Raw genomic sequence first — 23813 nt, 5'->3', positions numbered from 1 at the left:
AGGTTAACACACTGAGCTAGGACAGGAGAGAGAGAGAGAGGTTAACACACTGAGCTAGGACAGGAGAGAGAGGGGTTAACACACTGAGCTAGGACAGGAGAGAGGGGTTAACACACTGAGCTAGGACAGGAGAGAGAGGGGTTAACACACTGAGCTAGGACAGGAGAGAGAGGGGTTAACACACTGAGCTAGGACAGGAGAGAGAGGGGTTAACACACTGAGCTAGGACAGGAGAGAGAGGGGTTAACACACTGAGCTAGGACAGGAGAGGGAGAGAGGGGTTAACACACTGAGCTAGGACAGGAGAGAGAGAGAGAGAGAGGGATTAACACACGGAGCTAGGACAGGAGAGAGAGGGGTTAACACACTGAGCTAGGACAGGAGAGAGAGGGGTTAACACACTGAGCTAGGACAGGAGAGAGTGGGGTTAACACACTGAGCTAGGACAGGAGAGGGAGAGAGGGGTTAACACACTGAGCTAGGACAGGAGAGAGAGAGAGAGAGAGGGATTAACACACTGAGCTAGGACAGGAGAGAGAGAGAGAGAGGGATTAACACACTGAGCTAGGACAGGAGAGAGTGGGGTTAACACACTGAGCTAGGACAGGAGAGGGAGAGAGGGGTTAACACACTGAGCTAGGACAGGAGAGAGAGAGAGGGGTTAACACACTGAGCTAGGACAGGAGAGAGGGGTTAACACACTGAGCTAGGACAGGAGAGAGAGGGGTTAACACACTGAGCTAGGACAGGAGAGAGAGAGAGAGGGGTTAACACACTGAGCTAGGACAGGAGAGAGAGAGAGGGGTTAACACACTGAGCTAGGACAGGAGAAAGAGGGGTTAACACACTGAGCTAGGACAGGAGAGGGAGAGAGAGGGGTTAACACACTGAGCTAGGACAGGAGAGAGAGAGAGAGGGGTTAACACACTGAGCTAGGACAGGAGAGAGGGGTTAACACACTGAGCTAGGACAGGAGAGAGGGGTTAACACACTGAGCTAGGACAGGAGAGAGAGAGAGGGGTTAACACACTGAGCTAGGACAGGAGAGAGGGGTTAACACACTGAGCTAGGACGGACAGACGGACGAGCGAGCGAGAAGTCTAATGTCTCCTGTTTGCTGATGAGCTGGTGTTTCGGTCACCAACCAAACAGGGCCTACAGCAGCACCTAGATCTTCTGCACAGATTCTGTCAGACCTGGGCCCTGACAGTAAATCTCAGTAAGACCAAAATAATGGTGTTCCAAAAAAGGTCCAGTCACCAGGACCACAAATACAAATTCCATCTAGACACCGTTGTCCTAGAGCACACAAAAAACTATACATACCTTGGCCTAAACATCAGTAACATCCACAAAGCTGTGAACGATCTGAGAGACAAGGCAAGAAGGGCATTCTACGCCATCAAAAGGAACATAAATTTCAACATACCAATTAGAATCTGGCTAAAAATACTTGAATCAGTTATAGAACCCATTGCCCTTTATGGTTGTGAGGTCTGGGGTCCGCTCACCAAACAAGAATTCACAAAATGGGACAAACACCAAATTGAGACTCTGCACGCAGAATACTGCTAAAATATCCTCCGTGTACAACGTAGAACACCAAATAATGCAGAGCAGAATTAGGCCGATAACCGCTAATTATCAAAATCCAGAAAAGAGACATTCAATTCTATAACCACCTAAAAGGAGGCGATTCCCAAACCTTCCATAACAAAGCCATCACCTACAGAGTGATGAACCTGGAGAAGAGTCCCCTAAGCAAGCTGGTCCTGGGGCTCTGTTCACAAACACAAACACACCCTACAGAGAGATGAACCTGGAGAAGAGTCCCCTAAGCAAGCTGGTCCTGGGGCTCTGTTCACAAACACAAACACACCCTACAGAGAGATGAACCTGGAGAAGAGTCCCCTAAGCAAGCTGGTCCTGGGGCTCTGTTCACAAACACAAACACACCCTACAGAGAGATGAACCTGGAGAAGAGTCCCCTAAGCAAGCTGGTCCTGAGGCTCTGTTCACAAACACAAACACACCCTACAGAGCCCAGGACAACAGCACAATTAGACCCAACCAAATCATGAGAAAACAAAAAGATAATTACTTGACACATTGGAAAGAATTTACAAAAAAACAGAGCAAACTAGAATGCTATTTGGCCCTAAACAGAGAGTACACAGTGGCAGAATACCTGACCACTGTGACTGACCCAAATTTAAGGAAAGCTTTGACTATGTACAGACTCAGTGAGCATAGCCTTGCTATTGAGAAAGGCCGCCGTAGACAGACATGGCTCTCAAGAGAAGACAGGCTATGTGCTCACTGCCCACAAAATGAGGTGGAAACTGAGCTGCACTTCCTAACCTCCTGCCCAATGTATGATCACATTAGAGAGACATATTTCCCTCAGATTACACAGATCCACAAAGAATTTGACATTTTGATCAACTCCCACATCTATTGGGTGAAATTCCACAGTGTGACATCACAGCAGCAAGATTTGTGACCTGTTGCCACGAGAAAAGGGCAACCAGTGAAGAACATACACCATTGTAAATACAACCCATATTTATGTTTATTTATTTTCCCTTTTGTACTTTAAATATTTGTACATCGTTACAACACTGTATATAGACATAACATTTGAACTGTCTTTATTAATTTGAAACTTTTGTAAGTGTAATGTTCACTGTTCAGAGAGAGTGAAAGAAAGAAAGACAGAGAGAGAGATAAAGAGACAGTGGATGTCATTAAGAGGAGGGACATGCCAGGGGCTTTAGAAGAGGAGGGACAGGGGGGACATGCCAGGGGCTTTAGAAGAGGAGGGACAGGGGGGACATGCCAGGGGCTTTAGAAGAGGAGGGACAGGGGGGACATGCCAGGGGCTTTAGAAGAGGAGGGGCATGCCAGGGGCTTTAGAAGAGGGTGGACATGCCTGGGGCTTTAGAAGAGGAGGGACATGACAGAGGCTTTAGAAGAGGAGGGACAGGGGGGACATGCCAGGGGCTTTAGAAGAGGAGGGGCATGCCAGGGGCTTTAGAAGAGGGGGGACATGCCAGGGGCTTTAGAAGAAGAGGGACATGCCAGGGGCTTTAGAAGAGGAGGGACATGCCAGGGGCTTTAGAAGAGGAGGGACATGCCAGGGGCTTTAGAAGAGGAGGGACATGCCAGGGGCTTTAGAAGAGGAGGGACATGCCAGGGGTTTTAGAAGAGGAGGGGCATGCCAGGGGCTTTAGAAGAGGAGGGACATGCCAGGGGCTTTAGAAGAGGAGGGACATGCCAGGGGCTTTAGAAGAGGAGGGACATGCCAGGGGCTTTAGAAGAGGAGGGACAGGGGGACATGCCAGGGGCTTTAGAAGAGGAGGGACAGGGGGACATGCCAGGGGCTTTAGAAGAGGAGGGACAGGGGGGACATGCCAGGGGCTTTAGAAGAGGAGGGGCATGCCAGGGGCTTTAGAAGAGGGTGGACATGCCTGGGGCTTTAGAAGAGGAGGGACATGACAGAGGCTTTAGAAGAGGAGGGACAGGGGGGACATGCCAGGGGCTTTAGAAGAGGAGGGGCATGCCAGGGGCTTTATAAGAGGGGGGACATGCCAGGGGCTTTAGAAGAAGAGGGACATGCCAGGGGCTTTAGAAGAGGAGGGACATGCCAGGGGCTTTAGAAGAGGAGGGACATGCCAGGGGCTTTAGAAGAGGAGGGGCATGCCAGGGGCTTTAGAAGAGGAGGGACATGCCAGGGGCTTTAGAAGAGGAGGGACATGCCAGGGGCTTTAGAAGAGGAGGGACATGCCAGGGGCTTTAGAAGAGGAGGGACATGCCAGGGGCTTTAGAAGAGGAGGGACATGCCAGGGGCTTTAGAAGAGGAGGGACATGCCAGGGGCTTTAGAAGAGGAGGGACATGCCAGGGGCTTTAGAAGAGGAGGGACAGGGTGAAGAGCGAGGAGGAGAGGACGCTTCCATTGAAAGGCCTCAGTGATCAATTACCACCCAGGAAAATTACAATCCTCCCCATTTCCCTACTAAAAAACAAGAAGGGGTTAGCCTCGACCTCCCACCTCTCACATGGCCTCCTGGGGGATGGATCGAACCATAGAGGGGGGGTGAAAGGTTAGTATTTAGATCAAGGAGACAGACAGCTGTTCCCACTGGTGTATGGGTGAGGGAGAGGAATGGAAAGGGAGGAGAGAGGATGGAAAGGGAGGAGAGAGGAATGGAAAGGGAGGAATGGAAAGAGAGGAATGGAAAGGAGGAGAGAGGAATGGAAAGGGAGGAGAGAGGAATGGAAAGGGAGGAGAGAGGAATGGAAAGGGAGGAGAGAAGAATGGAAAGGGAGGAGAGAGGAATGGAAAGGGAGGAGAGAGGATGGAAAGGGAGGAGAGAGGAATTGAAAGGGAGGAGAGAGGATGGAAAGGGAGGAATGGAAAGGGAGGAGAGAGGATGGAAAGGGAGGAGAGAGGGATGGAAAGGGAGGAATGGAAAGGGAGGAGAGAGGATGGAAAGGGAGGAATGGAAAGGGAGGAGAGAGGATGGAAAGGGAGGAGAGAGGATGGAAAGGGAGGAGAGAGGAATGGAAAGGGAGGAGAGAGGATGGAAAGGGAGGAGAGAGGATGGAAAGGGAGGAGAGAGGGATGGAAAGGGAGGAGAGAGGATGGAAAGGGAGGAGAGAGAATGGAAAGGGAGGAGAGAGAATGGAAAGGGAGGAATGGAAAGGGAGGAGAGAGGATGGAAAGGGAGGAGAGAGGAATGGAAAGGGAGGAGAGAGGATGGAAAGGGAGGAGAGAGGGATGGAAAGGGAGGAGAGAGGATGGAAAGGGAGGAGAGAGGATGGAAAGGGAGGAATGGAAAGGGAGGAGAGAGGAATGGAAAGGGAGGAGAGAGGAATGGAAAGGGAGGAGAGAGGATGGAAAGGGAGGAGAGAGGATGGAAAGGGAGGAGAGAGGATGGAAAGGGAGGAGAGAGGATGGAAAGGGAGGAGAGAGGATGGAAAGGGAGGAGAGAGGGATGGAAAGGGAGGAGAGAGGATGGAAAGGGAGGAATGGAAAGGGAGGAGAGAGGATGGAAAGGGAGGAATGGAAAGGGAGGAGAGAGGATGGAAAGGGAGGAGAGAGGAATGGAAAGGGAGGAGAGAGGATGGAAAGGGAGGAATGGAAAGGGAGGAGAGAGGATGAAAAGGGAGGAATGGAAAGGGAGGAGAGAGGATGGAAAGGGAGGAGAGAGGATGGAAAGGGAGGAGAGAGGAATGGAAAGGGAGGAATGGAAAGGGAGGAGAGAGGATGGAAAGGGAGGAGAGAGGAATGGAAAGGGAGGAGAGAGGATGGAAAGGGAGGAATGGAAAGGGAGGAGAGAGGATGAAAAGGGAGGAATGGAAAGGGAGGAGAGAGGATGGAAAGGGAGGAGAGAGGATGGAAAGGGAGGAGAGAGGGATGGAAAGGGAGGAGAGAGGATGGAAAGGGAGGAATGGAAAGGGAGGAGAGAGGATGGAAAGGGAGGAGAGAGGAATGGAAAGGGAGGAGAGAGGATGGAAAGGGATGAGAGAGGATGGAAAGGGAGGAGAGAGGGATGGAAAGGGAGGAATGGAAAGGGAGGAGAGAGGAATGGAAAGGGAGGAGAGAGGAATGGAAAGGGAGGAGAGAGGATGGAAAGGGAGGAGAGAGGATGGAAAGGGAGGAATGGAAAGGGAGGAGAGAGGAATGGAAAGGGAGGAATGGAAAGGGAGGAGAGAGGAATGGAAAGGGAGGAGAGAGGATGGAAAGGGAGGAGAGAGGATGGAAAGGGAGGAGAGAGGATGGAAAGGGAGGAGAGAGGAATGGAAAGGGAGGAGAGAAGAATGGAAAGGGAGGAGAGAGGAATGGAAAGGGAGGAGAGAGGATAGAAAGGGAGGAGAGAGGATGGAAAGGGAGGAGAGAGGAATGGAAAGGGAGGAGAGAGGATGGAAAGGGAGGAGAGAGGATGGAAAGGGAGGAGAGAGGAATGGAAAGGGAGGAGAGAGGATGGAAAGGGAGGAGAGAGGATGGAAAGGGAGGAGAGAGGAATGGAAAGGGAGGAGAGAGGATGGAAAGGGAGGAGAGAGGAATGGAAAGGGAGGAGAGAGGATGGAAGGGAGGAGAGAGGGATGGAAAGGGAGGAGAGAGGGATGGAAAGGGAGGAGAGAGGAATGGAAAGGGAGGAGAGAGGATGGAAAGGGAGGAATGGAAATGGAGGAGAGAGGATGGAAAGGGAGGAGAGAGGAATGGAAAGGGAGGAATGGAAAGAGAGGAATGGAAAGGGAGGAATGGAAAGGGAGGAATGGAAAGGGAGGAATGGAAAGGGAGGAGAGAGGATGGAAAGGGAGGAGAGAGGATGGAAAGGGAGGAGAGAGGAATGAAAGGGAGGAGAGAGGAATGGAAAGGGAGGAGAGAGGATGGAAAGGGAGGAATGGAAAGGGAGGAGAGAGGATGGAAAGGGAGGAGAGAGGGATGGAAAGGGAGGAATGGAAAGGGAGGAATGGAAAGGGAGGAATGGAAAGGGAGGAGAGAGGATGGAAAGGGAGGAATGGAAAGGGAGGAGAGAGGATGGAAAGGAGGAGAGAGGAATGGAAAGGAGGAGAGAGGATGGAAAGGGAGGAGAGAGGATGGAAAGGGAGGAGAGAGGATGGAAAGGGAGGAGAGAGGATGGAAAGGAGGAATGGAAAGGAGGAGAGAGGATGGAAAGGGAGGAATGGAAAGGGAGGAGAGAGAATGGAAAGGGAGGAGAGAGGAATGGAAAGGGAGGAGAGAGGAATGGAAAGGGAGGAATGGAAAGGGAGGAGAGAGGATGGAAAGGGAGGAATGGAAAGGGAGGAGAGAGGATGGAAAGGGAGGAATGGAAAGGGAGGAGAGAGGATGGAAAGGGAGGAGAGAGGGAAAGGAGGAAGAGGGGAAAGGAGGAGAGGAAAGGGAGGAGAGAGGAATGGAAAGGAGGAGAGAGAATGGAAAGGGAGGAGACAGGAATGGAAAGGAGGAGAGAGGATGGAAAGGGAGGAGAGAGGAATGGAAAGGGAGGAGAGAGGAATGGAAAGGGAGGAGAGAGGATGGAAAGGGAAAGGAGGAGAGGATGGAAAGGAGGAGAGAGGAATGGAAAGGGAGGAGAGAGGATGGAAAGGGAGGAGAGGAATGGAGGAGAGAGGAATGGAAAGGAGGAGAGGAATGGAAAGGGAGGAGAGAGGAATGGAAAGGGAGGAGAGGAATGGAAAGGGAGGAGAGAGGAATGGAAAGGGAGGAGAGAGGAATGGAAAGGGAGGAGAGAGGAATGGAAAGGGAGGAGAGAGGAATGGAAAGGGAGGAGAGAGGAATGGAAAGGGAGGAGAGAGGATGGAAAGGGAGGAGAGGAAAAGGGAGGAGAGAGGAATGGAAAGGAGGAATGGAAAGGGAGAATGGAAAGGGAGGAGAAAGAGGAATGGAAAGGGAGGAGAGAGGAATGGAAAGGGAGGAGAGAGGAATGGAAAGGGAGGAGAGAGGAATGGAAAGGGAGGAGAGAGGATGGAAAGGGAGGAGAGAGGAATGGAAAGGGAGGAGAGAGGAATGGAAAGGGAGGAGAGAGGAATGGAAAGGGAGGAGAGAGGATGGAAAGGGAGGAATGGAAAGGGAGGAGAGAGGATGGAAAGGAGGAGAGAGGGATGGAAAGGGAGGAATGGAAAGGGAGGAGAGGATGGAAAGGGAGGAGAGAGGAATGGAAAGGGAGGAGAGAGTAATGGAAAGGGAGGAGAGAGGGATGGAAAGGGAGAAGAGAGGATGGAAAGGGAGGAATGGAAAGGGAGGAGAGAGGATGAAAAGGGAGGGATGGAAAGGGAGGAGAGAGGATGGAAAGGGAGGAGAGAGGGATGGAAAGGGAGGAGAGAGGATGGAAAGGGAGGAATGGAAAGGGAGGAGAGAGGATGGAAAGGGAGGAGAGAGGAATGGAAAGGGAGGAGAGAGAATGGAAAGGGAGGAGAGAGGAATGGAAAGGGAGGAGCGAGGATGGAAAGGGAGGAGAGAGGAATGGGAAGGGAGGAGAGAGAATGGAAAGGGAGGAGAGAGAATGGAAAGGGAGGAGAGAGGAATGGAAAGGGAGGAGAGAGGAATGGGAAGGGAGGAGAGAGGATGGAAAGGGAGGAGAGAGGAATGGGAAGGGAGGAGAGAGAAGAGTACCGGAGGTAAAGAGGGTGTTGATTAGAGCCAATGTCTGGGTTAAAAGCTCAGTGGGTGAGAGGTGCCTGCTGGGAGATGAAGTTTAACGGCTCTGAAGTCAAAGGAGGATCAATCAACTCACCTGGAGAGAAGAGAGAGAGGCAGAGGAGAAAGAGCAAGCAGGGGAGAGAGGGGGTTGTATATTTATTATGGATCCCCATTAGTTCCTGCCAAGGCAGCAGCTACTCTTCCTGGGGTTTATTATGGATCCCCATTAGTTCCTGCCAAGGCAGCAGCTACTCTTCCTGGGGTTTATTATGGATCCCCATTAGTTCCTGCCAAGGCAGCAGCTACTCTTCCTGGGGTTTATTATGGATCCCCATTAGTTCCTGCCAAGGCAGCAGCTACTTTTCCTGGGGTTTATTATGGATCCCCATTAGTTCCTGCCAAGGCAGCAGCTACTCTTCCTGGGGTTTATTATGGATCCCCATTAGTTCCTGCCATGGCAGCAGCTACTCTTCCTGGGGTTTATTATGGATCCCCATTAGTTCTGGTATAGTTTAGGGCAGCAGTGATAGCATAGTTCCTTCCTGGTATAGTTTAGGGCAGCAGTGATAGCAGAGTTCCTTCCTGGTATAGTTTAGGGCAGCAGTGATAGCAGAGTTCCTTCCTGGTATAGGGTAGGGCAGCAGTGATAGCAGAGTTCCTTCCTGGTATAGTTTAGGGCAGCAGTGATAGAGTTCCTTCCTGGTATAGGGTAGGGCAGCAGTGACAGCAGAGTTCCTTCCTGGTATAGTTTAGGGCAGCAGTGATAGCAGAGTTCCTTCCTGGTATAGTTTAGGGCAGCAGTGATAGCAGAGTTCCTTCCTGGTATAGGGTAGGGCAGCAGTGATAGCAGAGTTCCTTCCTGGTATAGAGTAGGGCAGCAGTGATAGAGTTCCTTCCTGGTATAGGGTAGGGCAGCAGTGAGAGTTCCTTCCTGGTATAGGGTAGGGCAGCAGTGAGAGTTCCTTCCTGGTATAGTTTAGGGCAGCAGTGATAGAGTTCCTTCCTGCAGCAGTGACAGCAGAGTTCCTTCCTGGTATAGGGTAGGGCAGCAGTGACAGCAGAGTTCCTTCCTGGTATAGTTTAGGGCAGCAGTGATAGCAGAGTTCCTTCCTGGTATAGGGTAGGGCAGCAGTGACAGCAGGGTTCCTTCCTGGTATAGTTTAGGGCAGCAGTGATAGCAGAGTTCCTTCCTGGTATAGGGTAGGGCAGCAGTGATCGAGTTACTTCCTGGTATAGGGTAGGGCAGCAGTGATAGCAGAGTTCCTTCCTGGTATAGTTTAGGGCAGCAGTGGTAGAGTTCCTTCCTGGTATAGGGTAGGGCAGCAGTGACAGCAGAGTTCCTTCCTGGTATAGTTTAGGGCAGCAGTGATAGCAGAGTTCCTTCCTGGTATAGTTTAGGGCAGCAGTGATAGCAGAGTTCCTTCCTGGTATAGGGTAGGGCAGCAGTGATAGCAGAGTTCCTTCCTGGTATAGAGTAGGGCAGCAGTGAAAGTTCCTTCCTGGTATAGTTTAGGGCAGCAGTGATAGAGTTCCTTCCTGGTATAGGGTAGGGCAGCAGTGACAGCAGAGTTCCTTCCTGGTATAGTTTAGGGCAGCAGTGATAGCAGAGTTCCTTCCTGGTATAGGGTAGGGCAGCAGTGATAGCAGAGTTCCTTCCTGGTATAGGGTAGGGCAGCAGTGATAGCAGAGTTCCTTCCTGGTATAGTTTAGGGCCGCAGTGATAGCAGAGTTCCTTCCTGGTATAGTTTAGGGCAGCAGTGATAGCAGAGTTCCTTCCTGGTATAGTTTAGGGCAGCAGTGATAGCAAAGTTCCTTCCTGGTATAGGGTAGGGCAGCAGTGATAGCAGAGTTCCTTCCTGGTATAGGGTAGGGCAGCAGTGATAGCAGAGTTCCTTCCTGGTATAGGGTAGGGCAGCAGTGACAGCAGAGTTCCTTCCTGGTATAGTTTAGGGCAGCAGTGATAGCAGAGTTCCTTCCTGGTATAGGGTAGGGCAGCAGTGATAGCAGAGTTCCTTCCTGGTATAGGGTAGGGCAGCAGTGATAGCAGAGTTCCTTCCTGGTATAGGGTAGGGCAGCAGTGATAGAGTTCCTTCCTGGTATAGGGTAGGGCAGCAGTGAGAGTTCCTTCCTGGTATAGGGTAGGGCAGCAGTGATAGAGTTCCTTCCTGGTATAGGGTAGGGCAGCAGTGAGAGTTCCTTCATGGTATAGTTTAGGGTAGCAGTGACAGCAGAGTTCCTTCCTGGTATAGGGTAGGGCAGCAGTGAGAGTTCCTTCCTGGTATAGTTTAGGGCAGCAGTGATAGAGTTCCTTCCTGCAGCAGTGACAGCAGAGTTCCTTCCTGGTATAGGGTAGGGCAGCAGTGACAGCAGAGTTCCTTCCTGGTATAGTTTAGGGCAGCAGTGATAGCAGAGTTCCTTCCTGGTATAGGGTAGGGCAGCAGTGACAGCAGGGTTCCTTCCTGGTATAGTTTAGGGCAGCAGTGATAGCAGAGTTCCTTCCTGGTATAGGGTAGGGCAGCAGTGATAGAGTTACTTCCTGGTATAGGGTAGGGCAGCAGTGATAGCAGAGTTCCTTCCTGGTATAGGGTAGGGCAGCAGTGATAGCAGAGTTCCATCCTGGTATAGGGTAGGGCAGCAGTGACAGCAGAGTTCCTTCCTGGTATAGTTTAGGGCAGCAGTGATAGCAGAGTTCCTTCCTGGTATAGGGTAGGGCAGCAGTGATAGCAGAGTTCCTTCCTGGTATAGGGTAGGGCAGCAGTGATAGCAGAGTTCCTTCCTGGTATAGGGTAGGGTAGCAGTGATAGAGTTCCTTCCTGGTATAGGGTAGGGCAGCAGTGAGAGTTCCTTCATGGTATAGTTTAGGGTAGCAGTGATAGAGTTCCTTCCTGGTATAGGGTAGGGAAGCAGTGACAGCAGAGTTCCTTCCTGGTATAGGGTAGGGCAGCAGTGAGAGTTCCTTCCTGGTATAGTTTAGGGCAGCAGTGATAGAGTTCCTTCCTGCAGCAGTGACAGCAGAGTTCCTTCCTGGTATAGGGTAGGGCAGCAGTGACAGCAGAGTTCCTTCCTGGTATAGTTTAGGGCAGCAGTGATAGCAGAGTTCCTTCCTGGTATAGGGTAGGGCAGCAGTGACAGCAGGGTTCCTTCCTGGTATAGTTTAGGGCAGCAGTGATAGCAGAGTTCCTTCCTGGTATAGGGTAGGGCAGCAGTGATAGAGTTACTTCCTGGTATAGGGTAGGGCAGCAGTGATAGCAGAGTTCCTTCCTGGTATAGGGTAGGGCAGCAGTGATAGCAGAGTTCCATCCTGGTATAGGGTAGGGCAGCAGTGACAGCAGAGTTCCTTCCTGGTATAGTTTAGGGCAGCAGTGATAGCAGAGTTCCTTCCTGGTATAGGGTAGGGCAGCAGTGATAGCAGAGTTCCTTCCTGGTATAGGGTAGGGCAGCAGTGATAGCAGAGTTCCTTCCTGGTATAGGGTAGGGTAGCAGTGATAGCAGAGTTCCTTCCTGGTATAGGGTAGGGTAGCAGTGATAGCAGAGTTCCTTCCTGGTATAGGGTAGGGCAGCAGTGAGAGTTCCTTCCTGGTATAGTTTAGGGTAGCAGTGATAGAGTTCCTTCCTGGTATAGGGTAGGGCAGCAGTGATAGCAGAGTTCCTTCCTGGTATAGGGTAGGGCAGCAGTGATAGCAGAGTTCCTTCCTGGTATAGGGTAGGGCAGCAGTGATAGCAGAGTTCCTTCCTGGTATAGGGTAGGGCAGCAGTGATAGAGTTCCTTCCTGGTATAGGGTAGGGCAGCAGTGAGAGTTCCTTCCTGGTATAGGGTAGGGCAGCAGTGAGAGTTCCTTCCTGGTATAGGGTAGGGCAGCAGTGATAGAGTTCCTTCCTGGTATAGGGTAGGGCAGCAGTGATAGCAGAGTTCCTTCCTGGTATAGGGTAGGGTAGCAGTGATAGCAGAGTTCCTTCCTGGTATAGGGTAGGGTAGCAGTGATAGCAGAGTTCCTTCCTGGTATAGGGTAGGGCAGCAGTGATAGAGTTCCTTCCTGGTATAGGGTAGGGCAGCAGTGATAGAGTTCCTTCCTGCAGCAGTGACAGCAGAGTGCCAGACTGCAGTCCACTGAAGTGATAAAACATCTATGTCCCTCAGGGACCTTAGATCTATATTAATTTCTCTCTTTGCTTTGGTCGTTGTAACGTCCTTAGATCTATATTCATTTCAAGCCCATAGTTTTTATTTTCAAAAGCTGCACCTGCGTGTGAATGATTTGGTCCTTCATTAGGACATTAGCGTGTGTTCCAGGCTTGTTTTTTATTTATTTTGCGAACGCTAATAGCACATTAGCTTATTGGTATTTCAGAGGCCCTCTGTGGTTAGCGGTTTAATGACAACTATTGTTTTTCTAATTATGTTAACAAAGTTACAAAAAATGGTCAACATTTTCAATATCTTTTTCAATATGTGTTGCTTGCTGCCAGTTACCAAGTTGCCTAGCAACTAACGTGCATAGCTACGCCAGTACACCGATCAACTGGAGACATCCTCCAACAACTGATGTGAAGGACCCATTTAACTCACGACTGGAAACGTCAGTTATCGCTGTTGTGAATACGGCGAGAGGCACGTCTGTTACGAAAACATCTCTTTTTGACACAGATCAACCGTACTAGTTGTTGAGGCTGCGGTCGTGTCCCGTCTTGATGACTGGTAACATGGACAGGTACAGTAAAGAAAGACCTGTCAAAAGCTGCAGTTGACTCAGAACAGCACAATTTCACCGCATAGACAGAACTAACAACGTGCATGATGGTATTTCCTGGTTGAGGTGCATGATGGTATTTCCTGGCAGAGGTGCATGATGGTATTTCCTGGCTGAGGTGCATGATGGTATTTCCTGGTTGAGGTGCATGATGGTATTTCCTGGTTGAGGTGCATGATGGTATTTCCTGGCTGAGGTGCATGATGGTATTTCCTGGTTGAGGTGCATGATGGTATTTCCTGGTTGAGGTGAAATTAAAACTACTTCTCTTCTAGTCTTTATAAGAAACATTTGACTGTTGAAAACACCTCGCAACTTGTATAGTCAATTTGCATACACTTCAAAACAGACAGACATCCCCAGCAGAAACACCACTCAGGGGTTTCTGCACTGTACCCAAACCACAAACAGACTTCATGTGTCACTATGTATAGAACCATGTCACCACGGACTGCTCTGCCACCGAAGGAAACTCAGGCAAAAAGCTAGCTACTACTACATGTTAATGGACCCCAGGTAGAGTAGCTGCTACATGTTAATGGACCCCAGGTAGAGTAGCTGCTACATGTTCAGTAGTTAATGGACCCCAGGTAGAGTAGCTGCTACATGTTAATGGACCCCAGGTAGAGTAGCTGCTACATGTTAATGGACCCCAGGTAGAGTAGCTGCTACATGTTAATGGACCCCAGGTAGAGTAGCTGCTACATGTTAATGAACCCCAGGTAGAGTAGCTGCTACATGTTAATGGACCCCAGGTAGAGTAGCTGCTACATGTTAATGGACCCCATGTAGAGTAGCTGCTACATATTCAGTAGTTAATGGACCCCAGGTAGAGTAGCTGCTACATGTTAATGGACCCCAGGTAGAGTAGCTGCTACATGTTAATGGACCCCAGGTAGAGTAGCTGCTACATGTTCAGTAGTTAATGGACCCCAGGTAGAGTAGCTGCTACATGTTAATGGACCCCAGGAAGAGTAGCTGCTACATGTTAATGGACCCCAGGTAGAGTAGCTGCTACATGTTAATGGACCCCATGTAGAGTAGCTGCTACATGTTCAGTAGTTAATGGACCCCAGGTAGAGTAGCTGCTACATGTTAATGGACCCCATGTAGAGTAGCTGCTACATGTTAATGGACCCCATGTAGAGTAGCTGCTACATGTTCAGTAGTTAATGGACCCCAGGTAGAGTAGCTGCTACATGTTAATGGACCCCAGGTAGAGTAGCTGCTACATGTTAATGGACCCCATGTAGAGTAGCTGCTACATGTTCAGTAGTTAATGGACCCCAGGTAGAGTAGCTGCTACATGTTAATGGACCCCAGGTAGAGTAGCTGCTACATGTTCAGTAGTTAATGGACCCCAGGTAGAGTAGCTGCTACATGTTAATGGACCCCAGGTAGAGTAGCTGCTACATGTTAATGAACCCCAGGTAGAGTAGCTGCTACATGTTCAGTAGTTAATGGACCCCATGTAGAGTAGCTGCTACATGTTAATGGACCCCAGGTAGAGTAGCTGCTACATGTTAATGGACCCCAGGTAGAGTAGCTGCTACATGTTAATGGACCCCAGGTAGAGTAGCTGCTACATGTTAATGGACCCCATGTAGAGTAGCTGCTACATGTTAATGGACCCCATGTAGAGTAGCTGCTACATGTTCAGTAGTTAATGAACCCCAGGTAGAGTAGCTGCTACATGTTAATGGACCCCAGGTAGAGTAGCTGCTACATGTTCAGTAGTTAATGGACCCCAGGTAGAGTAGCTGCTACATGTTAATGGACCCCAGGTAGAGAAGCTGCTACAAGTTAATGGACCCCAGGTAGAGTAGCTGCTACATGTTCAGTAGTTAATGAACCCCAGGTAGAGTAGCTGCTACATGTTAATGAACCCCAGGTAGAGTAGCTGCTACATATTCAGTAGTTAATGGACCCCAGGAAGAGTAGCTGCTACATGTTAATGGACCCAGGTAGAGTAGCTGCTACATGTTAATGGACCCCAGGTAGAGTAGCTGCTACATGTTAATGGACCCAGGTAGAGTAGCTGCTACATGTTAATGGACCCCAGGTAGAGTAGCTGCTACATGTTAATGGACCCCAGGAAGAGTAGCTGCTACATGTTAATGAACCCCAGGTAGAGTAGCTGCTACATGTTAATGAACCCCAGGTAGAGTAGCTGCTACATGTTAATGGACCCCAGGTAGAGTAGCTGCTACATGTTAATGGACCCCAGGTAGAGTAGCTGCTACATGTTAATGGACCCCAGGTAGAGTAGCTGCTACATGTTAATGGACCCCAGGTAGAGTAGCTGCTACATGTTAATGGACCCCAGGTAGAGTAGCTGCTACATCTTAATGGACCCCAGGTAGAGTAGCTGCTACATGTTCAGTAGTTAATGGACCCCAGGTAGAGTAGCTGCTACATGTTAATGGACCCCAGGTAGAGTAGCTGCTACATGTTAATGGACCCAGGTAGAGTAGCTGCTACATGTTCAGTAGTTAATGGACCCCAGGTAGAGTAGCTGCTACATGTTAATGGACCCAGGTAGAGTAGCTGCTACATGTTAATGAACCCCAGGTAGAGTAGCTGCTACATGTTAATGGACCCCAGGTAGAGTAGCTGCTACATGTTAATGGACCCCAGGTAGAGTAGCTGCTACATGTTAATGGACCCCAGGTAGAGTAGCTGCTACATGTTCAGTAGTTAATGGACCCCATGTAGAGTAGCTGCTACATGTTAATGGACCCCAGGTAGAGTAGCTGCTACATGTTAATGGACCCCAGGTAGAGTAGCTGCTACATGTTCAGTAGTTAATGGACCCCAGGTAGAGTAGCTGCTACATGTTCAGTAGTTAATGAACCCCAGGTAGAGTAGCTGCTACATGTTCATGAACCCCAGGTAGAGTAGCTGCTACATGTTAATGGACCCCAGGTAGAGTAGCTGCTACATGTTAATGGACCCCAGGTAGAGTAGCTGCTACATGTTCAGTAGTTAATGGACCCCAGGTAGAGTAGCTGCTACATGTTCAGTAGTTAATGGACCCCAGGTAGAGTAGCTGCTACATGTTCAGTAGTTAATGGACCCCAGGTAGAGTAGCTGCTACATGTTCAGTAGTTAATGGGGATCCTAATCAACTTAACTCAGCATCATCCCCACCATTATTATCATAATTCTCGTCACAACCTCCACCGTCTTCGTCCCCATCATCATCATCATCACCATAATGACCACCATCATATCCTCACCTGATTGACAGCTGGTGGAGAGAATGTTATGTCATCCAGGAAGTGGACAGCATCAGCAGGAAGCAGTCTGTCCAAGTATTTTGCGCAGGTGTCATAGGCGTGAAGGTAGTCCTGCTCTGTCTGGGGGGGTCTCTTTAAAACCTTTAGAAAAGAGGAGGGTACATGTTTTTAGGCGTGCTAGCTGACAGGTTGTTAGGTGTGCTAACTGACATGGTTTTAAGGTGCTGACCGGTTGTTAGGCGTGCTAGCTGACAGGTCGTTAGGCGTGCTAGCTGACAGGTTGTTAGGCGTGCTAGCTGACAGGTCGTTAGGCGTGCTAGCTGACAGGTTGTTAGGCGTGCTAGCTGACAGGTCGTTAGGCGTGCTAGCTGACCGGTCGTTAGGCGTGCTAGCTGACAGTTCGTTAGGCGTGCTAGCTGACAGTTCGTTAGGCGTGCTAGCTGACCGGTCGTTAGGCGTGCTAGCTGACCGGTCGTTAGGCGTGCTAGCTGACCGGTCGTTAGGCGTGCTAGCTGACAGGTTGTTAGGCGTGCTAGCTGACAGGTTGTTAGGCGTGCTAGCTGACAGGTCGTTAGGCGTGCTAGCTGACAGGTCGTTAGGCGTGCTAGCTGACAGGTCGTTAGGCGTGCTAGCTGACCGGTCGTTAGGCGTGCTAGCTGACCGGTTGTTAGGCGTGCTAGCTGACCGGTTGTTAGGCGTGCTGGCTGACCGGTCGTTAGGCGTGCTAGCTGACCGGTTGTTAGGCGTGCTAGCTGACCGGTTGTTAGGCGTGCTGGCTGACAGGTCGTTAGGCGTGCTAGCTGACAATAGTTTGGACACACCTACTCATTCAAGGGTTTTTCTTTATTTTTACTATTTTCTACATTGTAGAATAATAGTGAAGTCATCAACACTACGAAATAACACATATGGAATCATGTAGTAACCAACAAAGTGTTAAACAAATCTAAATATATTTTAGTTTCTTCAAAGTAGCCACCCTTTGCCTTGATGACAGCTTTGCACACTCTTGGCATTCTCTCAACCAGCTTCATGAGGTAATCACCTGGAATGCATTTCAATTAACAGGTGTGCCTTGTTAAAAGTTCATTTGTGGAATTTATTTTCTTTTTAATGCATTTGAGCCAATCAGTTGTGTTGTGACAAGGTAGGGGTGGTATACAGAAGATAGCCCTATTTGGTAAAAGACCCAGTCCATATTATGGCAAGAACAGCTCAAATAAGCAAAGAGAAACGACAGACCATAATTACTTTAAGACATGAAGGTCAGTCAATTTGGAATATATTATATATATTAAAATAAAATAAATATTTGGGTAAAACATGTCTCACCACTGTATTTAACAACAGAGAAAAACCTTAAATGACATTTTTTCAACTTGAGATTTGATGACTTTTCCAAGAGTGACCCCAACATTAGAAAAAGCGAAACATCTCCTTTGTTCATATTTACATGAAAGCTGTACAACACCTGGGGACAAAGATTGTCTTAGGGTCATTTTGATCCGGCAGTATTAAAATCATTGACACACCACAAAGACACGCAATGAGAAATTTAGATTATGTGAGCTACTGATTGAACACAGACAGCAGCTCCTGAAGAGGAAGATCACCATAGTTGGCATAGTTAGAAAGAACAAGCCTGAGCTTCCCCCCTGCACTCCTCACAACATGGGGGAGGGAGGCCTTCTCGTCCACCCTGCACTCCTCTCAACATGGGGGAGGGAGGCCTTCTCATCAGTTTCCCTTCACCCCCACCACCCCTCTAGTTTCTGACCTCCCAAAGAGAAACAAGAATGTGGTCCTCCTGAGCACACTGCACAAAACGGCTGTGATCATGAGGACAGGAAGCCAGCCATCATCCTAGCCTGCAGAGTTCTGTCATACTATCCAGGTCTGTACCCAAACATTTCCACCTTCTACTTACTAAATCACCTTTCCAGAAACAAGTCTCTCACCGTAGCCGCCTGCTGTAGACCACCCTCTGCCCCCAGCTGTGCTCTGGACACCATATGTGAACTGATTGCCCCCCATCTATCTTCAGAGTTCCTACTGTTAGGTGAGCTAAACTGGGACATGCTCAACACCCCGGCCATCCTACAAGCTAAGCTCGATGCTCTAACTCCCAGCACATCCAGATAGCCTTGGCCTTGTACCTTAGCGAGCAACATTGATATTGAGGCAGATTGTAAAGAATGCCGTAATTAACCACATACAGAACCTTCAGTAAGTATTCATACCCTTTGACTTATTCCACATTTACAGACTGAATTCAAAATGGATTTACATAGATCCTTTTTTTCTTCCCCCACCAACACACAATGTACGCAAAAATCTAAGTGAACAATACATGTTTTAATGTTCACACATTTAGTGAACATTTTATACAGAAAAAATGAATTTACATCAGTATTCACACCCCTCGAGTCAATACATGTTAGAATCACCTTTGGCAGTGATTACAGCTGTGAGTCTTTCTGGGTGAGTCTCTAAGAGCTGTGAGTCTTTCTGGGTAAGTCTCTAAGAGTGATTACATCTGTGAGTCTCTCTGGGTGAGACTCTAAGAGCTGTGAGTCTTTCTGGGTAAGTCTCTAAGAGTGATTACAGCCGTGAGTCTTTCTGGGTGAGTCTCTAAGAGTGATTACAGCTGTGAGTCTTTCTGGGTAAGGTCAATTTGTAAGTCGCTCTGGATAAGAGCGTCTGCTAAATGACTTAAATGTAAATGTAAAATGGGTAAAAATAAAACGGCAGACATTGAATATCCCTTTTAGCCTGGTGAAGATATTCATTACACTTTGAATGGTGTAGCAATACTCCCAGTCACTACAAAGATACAGGCGTCCTTTCTAACTCAGTTGCCGGAGAAGAAGGAAACCGCTCAGGGATTTTCACCATGAGGCCAATGGTGACTTTAAAACCGTGATCAGAGAGAACTGAGGATGGATCAACTACATTGTAGTTACTCCACAACACCAACCTAATGACACTGCGAAAGAAGGAAGCCTGTACAAAATAAAAAATATTCCAAAACACCAGCAGGCTGACAGACCACCAGCAGGCTGACAGACCACCAGCAGGCTGACAGACCACCAGCAGGCTGACAGACCGACCGACCACCAGCAGGCTGACAGACCGACCGACCACCAGCAGGCTGGCTGACAGACCGACCTACTCTAGACACTACCACTACTATAACCAGTCACTACCACTACTATAACCAGTCACTACCACTACTATAACCAGTCACTACCACTACTATAACCAGTCACTACCACTACTATAACTATAACCAGACACTACCACTACTATAACCAGACACTACCACTACTATAACTATAACCAGTCACTACCACTACTATAACCAGTCACTACCACTACCACTACCATAACCAGTCACTACCACTACTATAACCAGTCACTACCACTACTATAACTATAACCAGTCACTACCACTACTATAACTATAACCAGACACTACCACTACTATAACTAACCAGACACTACCACTACTATAACTAACCAGTCACTACCACTACTATAACTAACCAGTCACTACCACTACTATAACTAACCAGTCACTACCACTACTATAACTAACCAATCACTACCACTACTATAACTAACCAATCACTACCACTACTATAACCAGTCACTACCACTACTATAACTAACCAGTCACTACCACTACCACTACTATAACCAGATACTACCACTACTATAACCAGATACTACCACTACTATAACCAGATACTACCACTACTATAACCAGACACTACCACTACTATAACCAGACACTACCACTACTATAACCAGACACTACCACTACTATAACCAGTCACTACCACTACTATAACTATAACCAGATACTACCACTACTATAACCAGACACTACTATAACTATAACACCACTACTATAACACCACTACTATAACACCACTACTATAACACCACTACTATAACACCACTAGTATAACACCACTACTATAACCAGACACTACCACTACTATAACCAGTCACTACCACTACTATAACCAGATACTACCACTACTATAACCAGATACTACCACTACTATAACCAGTCACTACCACTACTATAACTATAACCAGATACTACCACTACTATAACCAGATACTACAACTACTATAACCAGATACTACCACTACTATAACAAGAACTACCACTACTATAACCAGACACTACCACTACTATAACCAGACACTACTATAACTATAACACCACTACTATAGCACCACTACTATAACCAGACACTACTATAACTATAACACCACTACTATAACCAGACACTACTATAACTATAACACCACTACTATAACACCACTACTATAACACCACTACTATAACACCACTACTATAACACCACTACTATAACACCACTACTATAACCAGATACTACCACTACTATAACACCACTACTATAACACCACTACTATAACCAGACACTACCACTACTATAACCAGTCACTACCACTACTATAACACCACTACTATAACACCACTACTATAACCAGATACTACCACTACTATAACACCACTACTATAACCAGATACTACCACTACTATAACACCACTACTATAACTAGACACTACCACTACTATAACACCACTACTATAACCAGTAACTACCACTACTATAACACCACTACTATAACACCACTACTATAACACCACTACTATAACACCACTACTATAACACCACTACTATAACACCACTACTATAACACCACTACTATAACACTACTATAACACCACTACTATAACACCACTACTATAACACCACTACTACAACACCACTACTACTTCTTCTGTTGTTGGAAACTGTTTGATTTTATTGTTATTATAATTATTTATTGGTTTAATTTCATATTTAACTTCTTGGATATAGTGGGCGCTCTTTTAATTTTTGGATAAAAAAAAGTTCCCTTTTTGAAACAAGATATTTTGTCACGAAAAGATGCTCGACTATGCATATAATTGACAGCTTTGGAATGTAAACACTCTGACGTTTCCAAAACTGCAAAGATATTGTCTGTGAGTGCCCCAGAACTAATGCTACAGGCGAAACCAAGATGAAATTTCAAACAGGAAGTGAGCCAGATTTTGAAGGCGCCGTGTTCCAATGTCTCCTTATATGGCTGTGAATGGGCCAGGAATGAGCTTACACTTTCTGTCGTTTCTCCAAGGTGTCTGCAGCATTGTGACGTGTTTGTAGGCATATGATTGGAAGATTGACCATAAGAGACTACATCTACCAGGTGCTCACTTGGTGTCCTCTGTCGGAATTATTGTGTAATCTCCAGCTGCGTGTATTTTTCCACTTGCTTCCGAGGAGAAACCCAACTGCCACGAATGATTTATCATCGAATAGATATGTGAAAAACACCTTGAGGATTGATTCTAAACAATGTTTGCCATGTTTCTGTCGATATTATGGAGTTAATTTGGAAAAAAGTTCGCCGTTGTAATGACTGAATTTTCTGGGTTTTTTCTTGGCCAAACGTGATGAACAAAACGGAGCGATTTCTCCTACACAAATCATCTTTTTGGAAAAAAATGAACATCTGCTATCTAACTGAGAGTCTCCTCATTGAAAACATCTGAAGTTCTTCAAAGGTAAATGATTTTACTTGAATGCTTTTCTTGTTTTTGTGAAAATGTTGCCTGCTGAATGCTCAGCTTAATGCTATGCTAGGCTATCAATACTCTTACACAAATGCTTGTGTAGCTTTGGTTGAAAAGCATATTTTGAAAATCTGAGATGACAGTGTTGTTAACAAAAGGCTAAGCTTGTGAGCCAATATATTTCTTTCATTTCATTTGCGATTTTCATGAATAGTTAATGTTGCGTTATGGTAATGAGCTTGAGGCTATGATTACGCTCCCGGATACAGGTTTGCTCGACACAACAAGTTAATGTGCATTGTGTTAATTGTTGTATTACAGGGTTCATTTAAAAAATCTGTCTCAGTTTAAATAAAGGTTCTGGGTCTCCCCTCGAGAACAGCTTCCTTAGCCAGGTAGATAAATACATACCTGTGGGTCTCCCCTCCAGAACAGCTTCCTTAGCCAGGTTGCGTGCACTGCGCTAGCAGAAACCACACCCCCTCCTGGGCGAGGGAGCCGATTGGCCAGTTTGGAGATGGACAGGACATTCTGACTGGTTAGAACGGGTTCCAGAGCGGCCAGGGGATCCGACACCTCATCGGTCATCTTACGGTAGTCCAGCCCTGAGGGAACATATAACTTTACCATTACAGAGGAAACAGATATCTAACGATACAGTTAAAATGACATATAGAAATATAGACACTACCACTCAAAAGGTTGGGGTCACTTAGAAAGAAAAGCTAAATTTTTGTCCATTAAAATAACATCAAAATGATCAGAAACACAGTGTAGACATTGTTAATGTTGTAAATGACTATTGTAGCTGGAAACGGCAGATTTTTATGGAATATCTACATAGGGGAACAGAGACCCATTATCAGCAACCATCACTCCTGTGTTCCAATGGCACTTTGTGTTAGCTAATCCAAGTTTATAATTTTAAAAGGCTAATTGATCATGAGAAAACTTGTTTGCAATTATATTAGCACAGATGAAAAATGTTGTTCTGATTAAAGAAGCAATACAACTGGCCTTCTTTGGACTAGTTGAGTATCTGGAGCATCAGCATTTGTGGGTTCGATTACAGGCTCAAAATGGCCAGAAACAAAGAACTTTCTTCTGAAACTCATCAGTCTATTCTTGTTCTGAGAAATGAAGGCTATTCCATGTGAGAAATTTCCAAGAAACTGAAGATCTCGTACAACACTGTGTACTACTCCCTTCAAAGAACAGCACAAACTGGGCCTAACAAGAATAGAAAGAGGAGTGGGAGGCCCCGGTGCACAACTGAGCAAGAGGACAAGTACATTAGAGTGTCTAGTTTGAGAAACAGACTCCTCACATGTCCTCAACTGGCAGCTTCATTAAATAGTACCCGCAAAACACCAGTCTCAACGTCAACAGTGAAGAGGCGACTCCGGGACGATGGCCTTCTAGGCAGAGTTGCAAAGAAAGAGCCATCTCTCAGACTGGCCAATAAAAATAAAAATATTAAGGTGGGCAAAAGAACACAGACACTGGACAGAGGAACTCTGCCTAGAAGGCCAGCATCCCAGAGTCGCCTCTTCACTGTTGACGTTGAGACTGGACAGAGGAACTCTGCCTAGAAGGCCAGCATCCCAGAGTCGCCTCTTCACTGTTGACGTTGAGACTGGACAGAGGAACTCTGCCTAGAAGGCCAGCATCCCAGAGTCGCCTCTTCACTGTTGACGTTGAGACTGGACAGAGGAACTCTGCCTAGAAGGCCAGCATCCCAGAGTCGCCTCTTCACTGTTGACGTTGAGACTGGACAGAGGAACTCTGCCTAGAAGGCCAGCATCCCAGAGTCGCCTCTTCACTGTTGAGACTGGTGTTACACTCCTCTGTAACAGTCTCTCCCATCAATATATTAAATCGATTCAGCGTCACTAACACATCTAGATGAGGCATGGATTCTAGACTATTCCATTCAGAGGCACTAACACATCTAGATGAAGCATAGCAACCACCTAGCATACCGGGTATGGTTACATAGCAACCACCTAGCAGACCG

At 47.5% G+C, this 23813-nt stretch overlaps 1 protein-coding gene across 2 annotated transcripts in view; it reads right to left on the bottom strand.

The window, feature by feature from the left end:
* nbas (NBAS subunit of NRZ tethering complex) overlaps nt 1-23813 on the bottom strand; it is a 284978-nt gene that overhangs the window by 58959 nt on the left and 202206 nt on the right. For both annotated transcript variants that reach the window (XM_046299129.1, XM_046299130.1), the window contains exons 45-46: nt 22208-22401; nt 16156-16296 (exon numbers count right to left, since the gene is read on the bottom strand). In XM_046299129.1, the coding sequence (XP_046155085.1) occupies nt 16156-16296; nt 22208-22401 (335 nt within the window). The remainder of the gene's footprint in view (nt 1-16155; nt 16297-22207; nt 22402-23813) is intronic.

This window comes from Oncorhynchus gorbuscha, linkage group LG14 (genome assembly GCF_021184085.1).
Source record: "Oncorhynchus gorbuscha isolate QuinsamMale2020 ecotype Even-year linkage group LG14, OgorEven_v1.0, whole genome shotgun sequence".
Lineage (NCBI taxonomy): Eukaryota > Metazoa > Chordata > Actinopteri > Salmoniformes > Salmonidae > Oncorhynchus > Oncorhynchus gorbuscha.
This window is presented reverse-complemented; position numbering and strand designations above follow the sequence as displayed.